The sequence below is a fragment of the Pelobates fuscus genome, chromosome 9 (assembly GCF_036172605.1).
Source record: "Pelobates fuscus isolate aPelFus1 chromosome 9, aPelFus1.pri, whole genome shotgun sequence".
Lineage (NCBI taxonomy): Eukaryota > Metazoa > Chordata > Amphibia > Anura > Pelobatidae > Pelobates > Pelobates fuscus.
Genome location: NC_086325.1, coordinates 14,569,678 through 14,585,068, shown reverse-complemented (window position 1 = coordinate 14,585,068; position 15,391 = coordinate 14,569,678). Strand labels below are relative to the sequence as shown.

The 15,391-nt window shown below is 44.7% G+C and overlaps 2 protein-coding genes across 3 annotated transcripts in view; one reads left to right on the top strand and one right to left on the bottom strand.

Moving 5' to 3' along the window:
* The first annotated feature begins 1,319 nt into the window (after positions 1 to 1,319).
* MRPS12 (mitochondrial ribosomal protein S12) overlaps positions 1,320 to 15,391 on the top strand; it is a 295,484-nt gene continuing 281,412 nt past the window's right edge. The window contains exon 1 of the mRNA XM_063431261.1: positions 1,320 to 1,331. The gene's annotated coding sequence lies outside the window, so the exon portion shown is untranslated. The remainder of the gene's footprint in view (positions 1,332 to 15,391) is intronic.
* Positions 1,601 to 9,628, bottom strand: HNRNPL (heterogeneous nuclear ribonucleoprotein L). 2 transcript variants are annotated; one of them, XM_063431234.1, is made up of 13 exons: positions 9,471 to 9,628; positions 8,883 to 9,001; positions 7,438 to 7,678; positions 7,105 to 7,190; positions 6,810 to 6,906; positions 6,652 to 6,724; positions 5,058 to 5,129; positions 4,472 to 4,752; positions 4,269 to 4,390; positions 3,483 to 3,684; positions 3,339 to 3,396; positions 2,002 to 2,100; positions 1,601 to 1,835 (listed from the first exon to the last, which is right to left on the bottom strand). In XM_063431234.1, the coding sequence occupies exons 1-13, from the start codon at positions 9,582 to 9,584 to the stop codon at positions 1,777 to 1,779; spliced, it is 1,623 nt and encodes a 540-aa protein (XP_063287304.1). In that variant the 5' UTR covers positions 9,585 to 9,628; the 3' UTR covers positions 1,601 to 1,776. The 2 variants fall into 2 exon arrangements, with proteins under 2 accessions (XP_063287304.1, XP_063287305.1); XM_063431235.1 differs by having other exon boundaries at positions 2,002 to 2,097.

Below are 15,391 nucleotides of genomic sequence, written 5' to 3'. Positions count from 1 at the left end.
TTTTGGGTGCTGGCTGCCATCCAAGCTAAGTCTCCTGACAAAATCTAACCTAGGCTAATGCAAACCCAGCAGCACGAACGCAACATAAATCATATATGGTTTAACACTATTATGCTAATACATTAGTAGATTTTATAAGTCTCCTAGCTTAACCTACATTTATTGCTCAGACAGGTGACCCTTGTTTTCTCACTGAACGATATCACCCTGTCCAAACAGACACTTCAAAACACTCCGTGAAAGCTTACACCTAATCTAGGTTATCCTGTTTTACTCTACTTCATTTTCCTTATAAAATAGTGCAACGTATTTCCATGCCATGCCTATGTACCACTATGTACACAGGGATCGTACAGTCCAACCGCATATATGTGGAGCAAATTTCAAGCTCCAGATGATTGTAATTGCATTTCCTTTTTATTTATCGTCACCAGCATCAAATACTGCACCATATTCCATTTTATTTATCCTCTGTTTACACATCTTTCCATCTTGGAGTTGAACACACTTAAGGTGCTGCTACCCTGCATTCCCTGACTACATGGTTTATGTGCTTGTATTTTGCACTTTATGCATACAGCTGTGGGCTTACATTAAGCATTTGTGTCACGTGATTAAGATATGTCAAAGATTGGGTATATATTTGCCTGGAGTATTACCTGAATGGCAGTAACAATTTTTTTTTTACTTTACTTTGAGTTATGGGTCATGTGTTAATGTTAAAGTCCTATTAGGCTGGAAATTGGTAGTAATGTATTCTTAAGTATTAGCGAATTGCCCTATTAAGTATGAACTGGAAAGCCTACACTGGTAATACATTTAAATAGTATTTTATAAATCACTGCTGCATTTCCGTTCAGAGGCCAACTGTTTCATTGCCCTTCTACATACAAGATACAGTGACAATAAAGTTGAATCTTAAGGGACACTAGTCACCAGCACAACTACAGCTTATTGAATTTGTTCTGGTGAGTAGAATCATTACCTTCAGGCTTTTTGCTGTAAACACGGTCTTTTCAGAGAAAATGCAGTGTTTACATTACAGCCTAGTGGTAACTTCACTGGCCACTCCTCAGATGGCTGTTAGAGATCCTTCCTGGGTCATGGCTGCCTAAAATGCATCCAAACATTCAGTATCTCCTCCCTCTGCATGCAGACACTGAACTTTCCTCATAGAGATTCATTGATTCAATTCATCTCTATGTGGGAGATGCTGATTGACCAGGGCTGTGTTTGACTTGTGCTGGATCTGCCTCTTGTCAGTCTCAGCCAATCCTATGGAGAAGCATTGTGATTGGATCAGGCTACCACTTGTGATGATGGCAGCAGACTGCTTGTTTTTCTGAGTCTAACAGCATGCAGAGTTACAGCTTCAGGCTTGAATACAGTAAGATTTTTTACTATATTTATGGAGGCATGAGGGGACGACCAGGGTGGCTAGATGGTTGTTTTAACACTATAGGGTCAGGAATACATGTTTGTGTTCCTGACCCTATAGTGATCCTTTAATGGTGGAGCCATTAATAACGCTAGTTGGCCAGTCAGGAGCCAGGATACAGTTTTTCCAGATCGCATTTTTCCATACTATTAAACTCAGACGCAGGTTTTCCCCAGATATTTATTGAGATATGCTCAACGCACTCACAATCATACAATACAAAAAATAAAAATAAGTCACAACCCCCCTCCCTCCCTCCCAAACATCCAACATAAAAAGGCGCACTAGTACTAAACATTAGCGGCAGGTTTTATCGATGCAGTAGTCCCTCCTCGCGGTTAGGATGCATGCTGGGCAGTGGAGAAGCACAGTTTCAGGGTGTACGGGTAAGGGCCATCTGTGAAGTGAAAAGCCATTAGTACACAGGATACAGCCTTCAACTTAACATTCACAACATGAAGGGTCAACACTCAGATCAACGAAGACTGCAGGAATTGGAAATCCAGTCTCAGCTTCACACAGACATGGGGCAGGGAAGCAACAAATCTCTAGGCAGTACTTACTTGGATTCTTCATTTGGAAGTGATTGAGGAGACTGAGTGACTCCAGAGCATCACCTTTTGCTTCCCACTCCAAAAGACCTGAAGAGCTCCGTTCACCTGCTGAGAAAGAGGTAAAGTTTCAGTCAGCTCAATTCTGAATTGTAAGATTAGAAACAGACCGCCTAGTGACAGACTAACATGCAAGAGACAAAAAACAAAATTATCTACAGGTCTTTAGTAGGCTGTAGTGATTTTTGGTACCTGGTAGGAATTGACCTGTATCTTCATCAATATCGGTATTGACCAATAAAGATATGGATACTGCAGACCAGGGCCGCCATCAGGGTCCTGGGGGGCCCAGCACACTCTTACCTTCCCAGCAGCTCCCCTGTCTAACTCTCGCGACCGTCAGTGTTGCCACTGGTTTCCATGGCAACCCTCCGGAGGCAGCAAGAGTTAGACAGGGGAGCTGCTGGGAAGGTAAGTAAGAGTGTGCTGGGCCCCCTCCGCAAAGTCCATGCCACCGGACCACCAGGGAATGTCATATTCCCCCTCCCAGGCCAGGTACGAAGCAGGGAGCGGGAACCAAAACATTAAAATAAAAAGGCTCTCCCCCTCATTTTACACACTTAACATACCTACCCACCCACATTACGCAAACACTGCATTCACTAAATACTCCCTGCATCCGCTCCATATATTCTTGAAAACAAAAAATTCTGTCTATCATGTATATTCTGTGCATTTACCTTAAATTTGCAAAAAGAAACAAACATGTTCAGTTAACAGTAGATTTGTGTAGAAATAGTTTTTTAAAATGGTAAATGTACAGAATATCGGTATCTGAGTTATCCGCTATCGGCCTGAAAGATTATTGTATCGGTATCAAATCTAAAAACAAAAAAACACAATGTTGGTCGAGCCCTAGTACCTGGTGTCTAATATCTAAAGTGCCATCAATATTTTGGCCCTACCGCCATGTGTCAAAATCTGTGAAACTCACAAGATAAGTTTTATGGCACAGCTCACCTAGTTCAGAGAACCAGGACGTACTACTCCTTGCTCTCAGCACAAACTTTATGCATTGCGCCCTGGAAGTGAGTGTTTGCAAGCCCTATGTCCAAACCATGACCATGGACCTAAATATGCTGCTCCCCTTCCACACCAGTTTTACATACAAACTCAGCTATGCATGTCAATCCCCAGCTCTGAGCAAGGAAATGGGCTTGAGTGGTTTTGGTGCCTAGAGTACCCGAACCTCTTTAGGCAGAGAATGCAGCAGACAGGGCAATAGCATATTGTTTGCAACGTCAAAGATTTTAGGTTTAGCCTTTAAGAAGGGGATTTTCAAAACTTACGTTTGCCAGTAAACACCTTGACGGAGGATGGCTTCTTCACACCCAGTTCTTCACAGATCTAGGACGATAGTGAAAATAAACATAAAACACAACACCCAATACAACATGCACTTTCAAAGGGTCACCACCAGTCCAGTCACTCACCTCATAGAAGTTCTGCCCAGTCACATCAGGAGGAGCATTAAAGAAATGCAGGACGTTACTTGGTTGCTGGATTCTGTTCTTTGCTGCCTGTTCCGGGGATGTGAAACGATTGTTACGGGAACCGCTGAAAGCCTTAAAGCTGGAAGAACCATCCTCCAAGCCATAGGACTGACCTGGTACAATTGATTGTTGCTTGGATACACTGGAGAGAAGCAGACCGGATTAGCAACAGAATACTTTAAGCTAGACACGGAGGTATTCTATAGGATGGAGGAGACAAGGACACTGATCCATATATAAACATGTTTCCCTGTGTCAGTGATTTTACTGTAGGCACCTTATAAGTATTAAGATTTCCTTAAATGCTAAATGCTCACAGTGGAGACAGCAGCAGTAAGCCCAAGGGACCCGCTAATGGTGGGTGCAGCACAGCAGAGTTACAGCAGTTGACATCACCACGTTAGATTTCAGTTTCTACAGTGTGCATTTCACCATTTTGATACGCACATGTCCCATCTGAAAGTACTAATTTCCCACAGGACAATTCCTGTTCATATCGAGTATTGGAGAAATTTGAAGATACTGTCCAATACTCTAAGTGCCAAACCCACGTAGCCAAACTGAAGATTGAGAGATAACGTCTCCTGATTTTGCACCAAAAATTTAAAGCTTTGTTGAAACCCTAAAAATGCACACTTTGTGAATAACCCTTTGTAAAGCAGAGCAGTTTAGAGCGTATCAAGGTCAAACAGAAGGAAAGCGAGCAGGCAACAGCTTGTAACTCACCACACACTCAGCTTCTGCCCAAACATGAAGTTGTTGTTGAGGTGAGAGAGAGCTCTGTCAACAGCATATCCATCGGCCATTTCCACCATGGCAGCCCCAGGCTTACTCTTCATGAACTTGACCTGGGAGGCAAACACATCACGGTTAGACATTGACCATAAACCCCATATGCTCAACTGTAGAATAATGTACAAGTGCCTCACCTTCTCCACATTTCCGTACAAACAGAATACATTGAATACCCTGTCACAGTTAGTCTTTGTCGGGTCCAGGCCATACACCATCAGCACTGGGCTATCTGCATGTGGGCCGTACTCTGGTGGTGGTGGAGGATGGCCATATTGTGGGCCATAGCGGCTGGGTGTTCCCCTACGTAGACCTCCAACTTGTGGGGGGCCCATCCTACGACCTTCGTAGTGTGGAGGTGGGGGACCATAGGCTTCTTCGTGATAATGTCCATGGTAGGCTCCATGTGGTCCTCCAACTAAGAAATGTGATAGTTGCAAGATGCAGTCAGTCATTTAGATGAAAACATTAAAAGTAGTAAAGTTTAAGAGGGTGAATAATAAAGGTGAAGAAAACACAGTGCAGCCATTGGCCACTTTGATGCAGTATAAACCAACTTTCATAAAATGTAATCTTGCTCAAAAGAAAATGTTATGTAGCAAATTGCAGAGCATTACAGTTTCAGGTTGCTGTAATGTATTGGCATGTAATCCCATGGAGAATCACTTAGGGTTCAGAAGTCTTTAATGCACAGAATTCTTGCAGGGCAGGAGCTGTTCTTACCATATTCAGCAGGATGATCTCCCAATAGCGGGGGGTTCCTCTGCCGTTTGTTAGGGTTTCCAGAAGGATCACCTGCAGATGAGCAACAGATCAATCAGGATGTAAAAAAACTACATGCCCACTAAAGCCCACTATGGACCACCGCCCATTTAACCAATAATCAGAAAGCTCCCACAAGGGCCGAGAAACAACCACTCCCTTCCCAGTTACGGGGACTATGGATCAGGGCTCCTGAGCTGCATTAGACTGGACCTCCCCATTTAATAACTCCTCCCATTTTCCCCAATGACCCCGATACACAGTACACCCTTTAAAACGCTGAATTACAGCCCCACAATTGAGACCCCATTAACACAAGACAGTTCATTTGAGAGGAGATTGATAAAAGGTTACTTACAGAAGAGCACAAGGTCCAACTGTGACCATAACATATCTGTATTTCTCTTACCATTGGATACCTCGTGTGTGCGTAAGCAGAGCTCTGAAAGATGCCACCCCGCCATACACACTCAGCGACCCTGCATCACATGGTTTTATAGTCATGAGTTACACGGAAAGAAAACAACGGTCATTCTCAAAAAGGCTCACGTGTTGCTAACGTGTTTCCGTGTTCTGTGTGCTCCATGTGCTTGTAGTGTGTCTCTTGTCATGGAGATGCGGCCCCCCGCACACACTGAAGGTAAGGGGCAGGGAGGCACATCCTGTATCTTGAAATGGTAATGAGGCTATGTTCGGCTCTTCTCGACTTGACCCACTGATCTGAGGTTGGTGAAGAGACTGTCTGTGGGGCTTGGAGACTCACGATATGTTAAATGGTGCATGTTCCGACTCGTCACTGCCAGCCATGCAGTGACACACGTCTGTGGCTGTTACATAACTGTGTTCCTTGTGAATACATGGCTATGGCGTGTAACTCAGTTTCTGTACCTGTTACATGTCTGCTGTAATGTTGAGCGGTCTCTGTGCTGTGTTGGGAGCAGTCTCATTGTGCTTGTTACATGCCTGCTGTAGCGTATTGCAGCCCCAGTTTCAGCAAGTTTCTCTTGTTCACCATGTGATGTTTTCCGTGTCTGACCTCTGCAGATGGCCTTGTATTTCTGCGATGAGTGTCTTCATACTGCCTCACTACACTGTGTGTTTATAAAGCAATGTGCAGACGAGGGCCTGTCAGACCTGAACCCCAAGAGTGAGCTGGGATATGCCCCCCAAATATAAGCCACCATTGGGGCCAGTTTGAAAGAAAGCACCTTCGTATCAGGCAGCACTAAGCTGACCTCTGCACATGGAATCTAATATGTACCTTGGAAAAGAAATGTGTTAGGTTGGTCATGTAATGCCATGGCTTGAACTTTGGCGCAAAAATCTGCTGCCTAAGTCAAAGAGCACACCATCACTTCCTTAGTAAAGATTACATGAGGAAGGCTGGCAGGCTAAGCTGCTGGATGGGTAACTAGACTAAAATGTTCAATAGCAGTTTGTTGACCAGGAGACCAAGCCATGGCATTACAGAGCGTGAGGAGCCACTCTAGTGCATTTTATCATGGGCTAATTGAAAGCATGTATACACATTGAGAAAGCTATGACAATGATTTACCTTGGCCACTCAGGGAGGGGTTGGTGTAATCCCACGTATCCTGGTCATTTTTAAATACATTCAGTCGGGTAGGCTGAGGAAAGAGGACGTGAGGACGTGAGGACCTTTATATAAACCAAACAGACTTCACATGAGCAGAATGTCAAGCACACACTCACCTTGGCATATTCTATCTTTAGAGTGCAACAACCAGAGTAGATGTCCGCACCGTTCAGAGAAGCCTTGGCACGCTGGGCACTTTGCACGGAGTCAAATGTACATGGAGTCAAGGAATAGTTTAACATTTGAGGAAGATTCTGTATACAGAACATCAAGAACTATTTACAGCTATGTTTATTATATTTTATTCACATGGAAATCTGAAGATGTCAAAGGACCAACTTGTGCTATTCTATCAAAAAGGAGTAAAGAGTGAATTCAGCAACAGCTAAATTAGACTTAAGATAAGGATATTCAACCATGGCCTGGACACCGTTCTTTCGGAAGATGACAATGCGCTGGACAGGTCCACATGGGTTACAGATGGTGTACAATACGTCCTGAAAAATCCATATTGAAAAACTAGTCACCAGCAGTTACTATAATACAAACTATACAGACAGATCACAGGAGCAGACACTCAAATACAAAAAGCCCACAAGAATTGACACCCAATTTTAACAAGAAAAAAGTTAGATAAAAGAAGCAGAGAGGCAACTACCCCATACATATTTTGTTATTAACAAACAGGATAACACTAACCCCAAAACTGAACACCCTGACCTTGAAAGAGCGAGGGGACCTTACCGTAGTGATAGAATAGATGGGGTTGAGGATGGTAAAGAGAAGCACGTTGTTGACACCCCTTGAATCGTCTCCTGAATCCACTGGGCGTGAGATCTTCTGACTGGTGGAGTAGTTTACAAATGCTGGATGACCAGCCACGTAGATCTGGTTGTCTGCAGCATAATTAACTGCGTTGCAAGCACCCAGGATATCCTCATACTCCACCAGGGCTTGCCTTTTTTTAGGCATCACCACCACATAGCTACAGAAAAGACAAGAATACCAAGTTACCATGTAGATGGAGTCAAATGCATGAAAAGTAGAATGGACCCCCCCCCATACTATGTAACCATCTTACAACGGTTGGTCTTTGAATCAATCCTAAAGATCAATTAGAGTGAACAGGCATGCTCCCTAGACTCCCATGATAATTCTCCCTGACAGACCAACATTATATAATAACCGTACAAAGATAGCTGTATTTAAAGGAACACTATAGTCACCTAAATTACTTTAGCTAAATAAAGCAGTTTTAGTGTATAGATCATTCTCCCGCTGTTTCACGTCTCAATTCACTGTCATTTAGGAGTTAAATCACTTTGTTTCTGTTTATGCAGCCCTAGCCATACCTCCCCTGGCTATGATTGACAGAGCCTGCATAAAAAAAAGGTTTCACTTTCAAACAGATGTAATTTACCTTAAATAATTGTATCTCAATCTATAATTGAACTTTAATTAAGATTTTCTTATCCCCTGCTATGTTAATAGTTTGCTAGACCCTGCAAAAGCCTCCTGTATGTGATTAAACAGAACTTGCAATAAAGAAAGCCTAAATAGGGTTCTCTTTACAGGAAGTGTTGAAAGGCTGTGCAAGTCACATGTAGGGAGGTGTGACTAGGGTTCATAAACAAAGGGATTTAACTCCTAAATGGCAGCGGATTGAGCAGTGAGGCTGCAGGGGCATGTTATATACACCAAAACTGCTTCATTAAGCTAAAGTTGTTCAGGGGACTATAGTGTTACCAAAACAACTTTAGTACAGTGAAGCAGTTTTGTTATAGTCTCACTGCTTATTTCTCTGGCATTTTGGAGTCATCACTTATATTATGCATGATGTAAAGCCCCCCTCCCCAAAGATGGAGGAGATCATGCCTCAATGTTGTAGGAGATGGGATTAGCAAGCATTGTTCCCTTAGCCACTCTGGGCACTAAAACTGCTGGATGTTGCACCTTTAGCAGCAGACAGAGCTCAGTGAGACAATGGGCTCCATACAAAGTTGGATTCAGCATGCTGGTGCAATATTCCCCAGCCACCAGGACCTGTACAGTATGGGTTACTAAGGCCAATAATAGGGTTTGAGTAGCCCTTTAAGGAATGTTCTCCATACAGCACAAACACAAAGAACAAAACCAATGCATCATGTAATCCCACAAGGTCATCACAAAGGATATTATAAATGCCATACCTGATTGCTCCAAACTCCTGGAGAGCCTCAGCAAGATCAGACTCGATCACTCCATCAATGAGACCCCTCACATGGACCACCGGTGATGCCGGGGTCTTGTGAGGGTCGTCATATCCTTCCTGTAAAAGATAAAGGGAGACAATGAAACTACGAACATCACAAACAAGTCAAACAAAGCCCCCCAAATTCAGACAGTGTAGGGCAATCTATGGAGAGGAGAGCTCCCATCCCCCCCTGTTATACCGCTTTAGGAATCTCTAAGCCATCTCAGACACTCAGGCGGGCGGGGATTCTGTAACATCCATAGAACGTGTTCACACAGTGAAATGCGGGAGATTCCAGGACAATGGCCGGCCACGAGGGCCCTCTACACTAACACACCGCATACATACACCATACACACCAACACCAGACACAATGAATGGAGCCGGCCTGTAGGTACTCAATCAATGAGGGAGAGCCTGTACCGCGAGCGGGCCACACAGGGCTGCAGCCCCCCCTCTCCCCCACCCCGGAGCTGCCCGCAGAGGGCCACAATGGGCGGCCGGTACTATAAGCACTGCGGCCGGTCACACCCGGATCTCTCACCACGGAGGCCGCCACGCTGTCGTCAGTCCCGTCCGTCTTTTGCCTCTTGGGGGCACGTCCGCCCTCGGTCCCGTAAAAATTAGTTCTTCCTCCAACCGCCGCAGCTGCCGCCATCTTCAGAGTTCCGCCGGGACTGAGCTGGCCGCAACATGGCGCCGGGCAAAACCCGCGACGCCACGCCCACAGGCCAGCCACTGATAGGGCCAGACGCCTGCCGGTCCCACAGTCCGCTCACTCATTGGCTATTGCAGGACACGCCCACGCCGCCTATTGGCTGGACTGTAAACTAAACTCAAAGGAAGGCGGGATCTTGGGTTCTCGGCTGCCGCTGTGATTGGTGGAGAAAACCGCCAATCAATGCAGCTACAGCTGGCGATTGGCGTTTACGAGCCCTGATTTGCTGTCTTTTAGCGCGAGAGTGCCGCCATCTTGTGTCGCTCAGTCATTGTGTAATGGCGCCTCAGTGTGAGCGCACGGTGTGCAGTGAGCGGGCCCGGAGTGTGCTCCCCCCCGGGCACCCGCCACTCCATTAACCCTCCCCGTGCCGTGTTAATCCTTCCTCTGCCGTATTATCCCGGGTTAACCCTTCCCGCGCCGTATTATCACGGGTTAACCCTTCCCGTGCAATATTATCCCGGGTTAACCCTTCCCGCGCCGTATTATCCCGGGTTAACCCTTCCCGTGCCGTATTATCCCGGGTTAACCCTTCCCGTGCAATATTATCCCGGGTTAACCCTTCCCGCGCCGTATTATCCCGGGTTAACCCTTCCCGCGCCGTATTATCCCGGGTTAACCCTTCCCGTGCCGTATTAACCCGGGTTAACCCTTCCCGCGCCGTATTATCCCGGGTTAACCCTTTCCGCGCCGTATTATCCCGGGTTATCCCTTCCCCTGCAGTATTAACCCTTCCCGCACCGTATTATCCCGGGTTAACCCTTTCCGCAACGTATTATCCCGGGTTATCCCTTCCCCTGCTGTATTAACCCGGATTAACCCTTCCTGTGCCGTATTATCCCGGGTTATCCCTTCCCCTGCAGTATTAACCCGTGTTAACCCTTCCCACGCCGTATTATCCCGGGTTAACCCTTTCCGCGCCGTATTATCCCGGGTTATCCCTTCCCCTGCCGTATTAACCCAGGTTAACCCTTCCCGTGCCGTATTATCCCGGGTTAACCCTTCCCCGGCCGTATTATCCCGGGTTAACCCTTCCCGTGCCGTATTATCCCAGGTTAACCCTTCCCGCGCCGTATTATCCCGGGTTAACCTTTCCCGCGCCGTATTATCCCGGGTTAACCCTTCCCGCGCCGTATTATCCCGGGTTATCCCTTCCCCTGCAGTATTAACCCGGGTTAACCCTTCCTGTGCCGTATTATCCTGTGTGTTAACCCTTCCCGTGCCGTATTATCCCGGGCTAACCCTTCCCCTGCCGTATTGTCCTGTGTTAACCCTTCCCATGCTGTATTGTCCTGTGTTAACCCTTCCCATGCTGTATTATCCCGTGTGTTAACCCTTCCCGTGCCGTATTATCCCGTGTGTTAACCCTTCCCGTGCCGTATTATCCCGTGGGTTAACCCTTCCCGTGCCGTATTATCCCGTGGGTTAACCCTTCCCGTGCCGTATTATCCCGTGGGTTAACCCTTCCCGTATTATCCCGTGGGTTAACCCTTCCCATGCTGTATTATCCTGTGTGTTAACCCTTCCCGTGCCGTATTATCCTGTGTGTTAACCCTTCCCATGCCATATTATCCCGGGTTAACCCTTCCTGTGCCGTATTATCTCGTGTGTTAACCCTTCCCGTGCCGTATTATCCCTTCCTGTTTTGTTATCCCGTGTTTACCCTTCCATGCCGTATTATCCTGTGTGTTAACCCTTCCCTTGCGGTATTCTCCCTGCTTGTGTTATCCCGTGTTTACCCTTCCCATGCTGTTATCCTGTGTGTTAACCCGTTCCCATGCTGTGTTAATCCTTTCCATGCTTTGTTATTCCATTGGAGTTACAGGCATTTACTAAACTGAGAAATGTCCGGAATTTCGTATTTAAGGACAGAGTAGCCAAACTGAAATCATGGCTGACTTGGAGAAGTTTTCCTGTTCGCCTGTTTTAGCCCTAAATCTGAAATTCACTTCAAATTCTCAACAATGGTCACTTTAGTAAATAGCCTGTTAACCCTTCCCAAGCCATGCTACCTTGTGTTAACCCTTCCCAGGCCATGCTACCTTGTGTTAACCCATACACACTACTGGTCAGGAAAGGGTACAGGGAAGCAGCGCCTTCTGGCTGTAGTCAAACTGGACAGCAAACAGAATATAATGTAGTATTTTCTATAGGTGGTGAGGTAACATAATAAATTAATTAGGTTTTTGCTCAATCCTGTGTAGTGTAGGGAAACCACCTACGCTACACAGGATTGAGCAAAAACCTATTTTTTTGCTCTCCTTTTGGGAGTATAACTCTTATTTTGTTTTTACAACAACAAAACAGAGAGCACTATTTTTCTGTTTTATTCTTATTTGATGTATTTGATGAATATCTGTGACACTGCAATTTTGAGGGCAATACCTCTGAACGCTTGAGAGTCTGATGCTTGACCCTGACCTACCATCTACAAGGAACCAAGCTGAGCGACATATCCACAGGCGGAGAACGCCCAGGCGCATATATCTGGAGCTGAACATAAGCTCCAGAAAATTGTGTTAATTATTTTACCTATAGAATATGCTACATTATATTCTGTCTTCATATTTTACATACTGACTCACCGCCATACCAGTTTGAGGACTGTACCCTTCCCTGACCTATACCTAGTTACTGCCAGATAGTAGAGACTCTGGTTTGAAAGTACCAGCCGGCATACTCGGATCTAACAAGCGCTAGGTACCTCACCATCGTACGTATCCATACACAGAACTGTATGTTACACTCTATTCATCCTTCCCAGACCATATATCCTACAATCTACAGCATCCCATGTCACCACATGCCTTGATATTAATGTATCGCCCAACACCCAGATTTTACCAGGACCTTTATTCATGAGGAATATAACTAAATATCAATTTATTCTTTTCAATGGATAGGATATATAATTGAGCTGTTGCAAGTAATTTCATTAAAGAAAAAAGTTGTAATAATACAATATCCTGTAAATAATACACTGGGTAGCAGGAACCAATATAATTTTTCCAGAGACAATGCTGATACAAATTATTGGTCACCTTTTGGGCCGATTAATCTGGCATTAACTGAACTTGCTGGCAGCAATCACACTCCTATCACTGTCAGACAGTACATTACACAAGTAGATTATTCGGTCTCACCTCCCTGCCTTCAGCTAAGCTCCACACGGAGGGACTCACAGAAAGGGGTGACATTAGGTCATGACATGGCGCTTCATTGGGCGACGGCTAGAGTTTCTAGATGCAGAAGGCAGCGTGTGAAGACAGGATTGTCAGTAAAATGCTGACTATCGGCTCTAATAAACTGTGGAACCAATAATTGGTCTATCCCTTCTGGGGAGTAATAATATTGTAAGCGGTGATAACACATACCATAATACAGTGAATTGTAGCGAATGATGAAGTGGTTATGGTGCCCTGTCACCCTTCCAGTGTAACAAGCCATACTGTTACTGTTTGACAACTAATCTTGGGTCCTCAGGAGCCCCAAGCTCTAACAAAGAGCGTCTGTTACCTTCCCTGAGCTGTGCAAGGCCAGCTCACTGGCTGAGTGTGTCAGCTGCTTGTCCTACATGGCCTCCTGGGTTAGCTCAGTACAGGGAGTGTAGGGAGCTTCCCGGCTGTGGGGTTCCTTTAATAATACAATATCACGGTTATTTAATAAAGCAATTATTGTAGGGAATTCAAAGTGAATTTCAAATTTAAAAGTCTAAATAAATCAAAAAGTGGAACATTTCTCCAAATCAGCTAGCCTTTCAGTTCAGGTACTCAAATTAAATGTTAAAATCACCTTGAATTCCCCACATTTCTCACTTTAGAGAAATACCCTGTAAACTGTAATAATCCAATACACTGTAATATTAATACTATGACCTGTAATGATACAAACTGAAATGCAGTGAATTCAATTCAAGATAGAAAAATTCAGACTAGGCTAAAATAGTCAAACTGTAACTGTTTTGGGGAATACTTCCTAATCGGTTGTTTTTGCCTCCATTATTCAGAAGTTCACTGCAGTTCAGAATTTAGAGAGTAACTTCCTACAGTATTAAGGTCAGTTCCTGGTTTGGGAACATGCGCTGCAATCAGTCGCTTTATATTGTGCAGATTTCTTATTTTTCTATAGCGGTTTATCATATATATTTTTTTTATTCTTGGATCACTGTGATTTGTACTCGATTGTCCGAAGTCAAGCAGAGTCTGCCCTTGTTCAGTGGTCTATGGCTACACAAAGGTAATCATGCAAGAGAAACCCAGTTATTGCTTATTTAAATCAATTAAAATCCTAGGTTGGCTAACATTTTGTTGGCCTGGATAGCCCAGGAATAACATTAAAATAAACACAGGCATAACTAGTTTAAAGGACTCTTACCAGCAAAACACTGACAGCAGGTTCAGGTATAGAAATACAGGGTTTTAATTCACCAAACCAGGAACTGCTAACTGTAGGCCAAAACAGAAAAAAATATCTAAAAGATTTTCTCGCTCAGCTCTATTGTCCTACATTTGCAGTTCGTTGTTTAGCCAGTAAACCCCAAGAACTATGCAGTGGGCTGTATAGTCTGCCAGGTTCCTCCAAGATGCCTGCTGAAAGTTGATGTGAGCAGATGAGTGTGGCCTCCATATCTGATGGTCAGCAGCTGTGTGCAATGAAGTGGGGTGTATCCACAGGGAGCGGGTACTGAATGGAATTAATAGCACCACTCATACAGCATGCACTCACTGCCCTATAGTCACTAGAACAACTACAGCTTATTGAATTTGTTCTGGTGAGTAGAATCATTACCTTCAGGCTTTTTGCTGTAAACAGTCTTTTCAGAGAAAATGCAGTGTTTACATCACAGTCTAGTGATAACTTCACTGGACACTCCTAAGGTAGCTGCTAGAGCCACTTCCTTGGGCAGTCCTGTCTAGTATGCATCCAAACATTCAGTGTCTCCACCCTCTGCATGCAGACACTGAACCTTCCTCATAGAGATGCATTGAGTCTATGAGATGCTGATTGGACAGGGCTGTGTCTGACTTGTGCTGGCTCTGCCCCTTAACAGTCTCAGCCAATCCTATGCGGAAGCATTGTGATTGGCTTACAGAATCACTTCTGATGATGTCAGCCAAGCAGGCAGATCAGAGGCATCTGTAGACTCTAATATAAGTAAGATTTTACTATATTTAGGGAGGCCAGGGAGAGGGAGGGAAGACCTATAGATGATGGTTTTAACACTATAGGGTCAGGAATACATGTTTGTGTTCTTGACCCTGTAGTGATCCCTCAACTGATATGGGGTTAATCTACTTAACGTATAATGGCAGTAAATATGGAGAATGCTCCATTTCATATGCAGTAAATAGCAATTTGGCTATTTTTCACTTTTCAATTCATTACAACTTGACATTTAGTAAATAAACCTACAATTCTAACAGTGAAGGCTGTGGAATGCCAGCATTGGCTACGAATCTCGGGGAGTAAGTGTACTTACAGCCATCACTGGACCTGCCTCACTTGTGTATGTTGTACCAAATCTCTAGATAATGCTGCTCCCACCTATCTTCCCTTATACACAAGTATGTCCCGTCTAGGCCCTTACGATCTGCTGAAGACTTATGTCTATCTTCTGTCCGTACTCCCACCTCTGATGCTCGCCTTCAAGATTTCTCGAGGGCTGCACTGTTCCTGTGGAACTCGCTTCCCTCCTCCGTTAGATGCTCACCCAGTCTCCACTCTTCAAAAAAATCGTTAAAAACCCA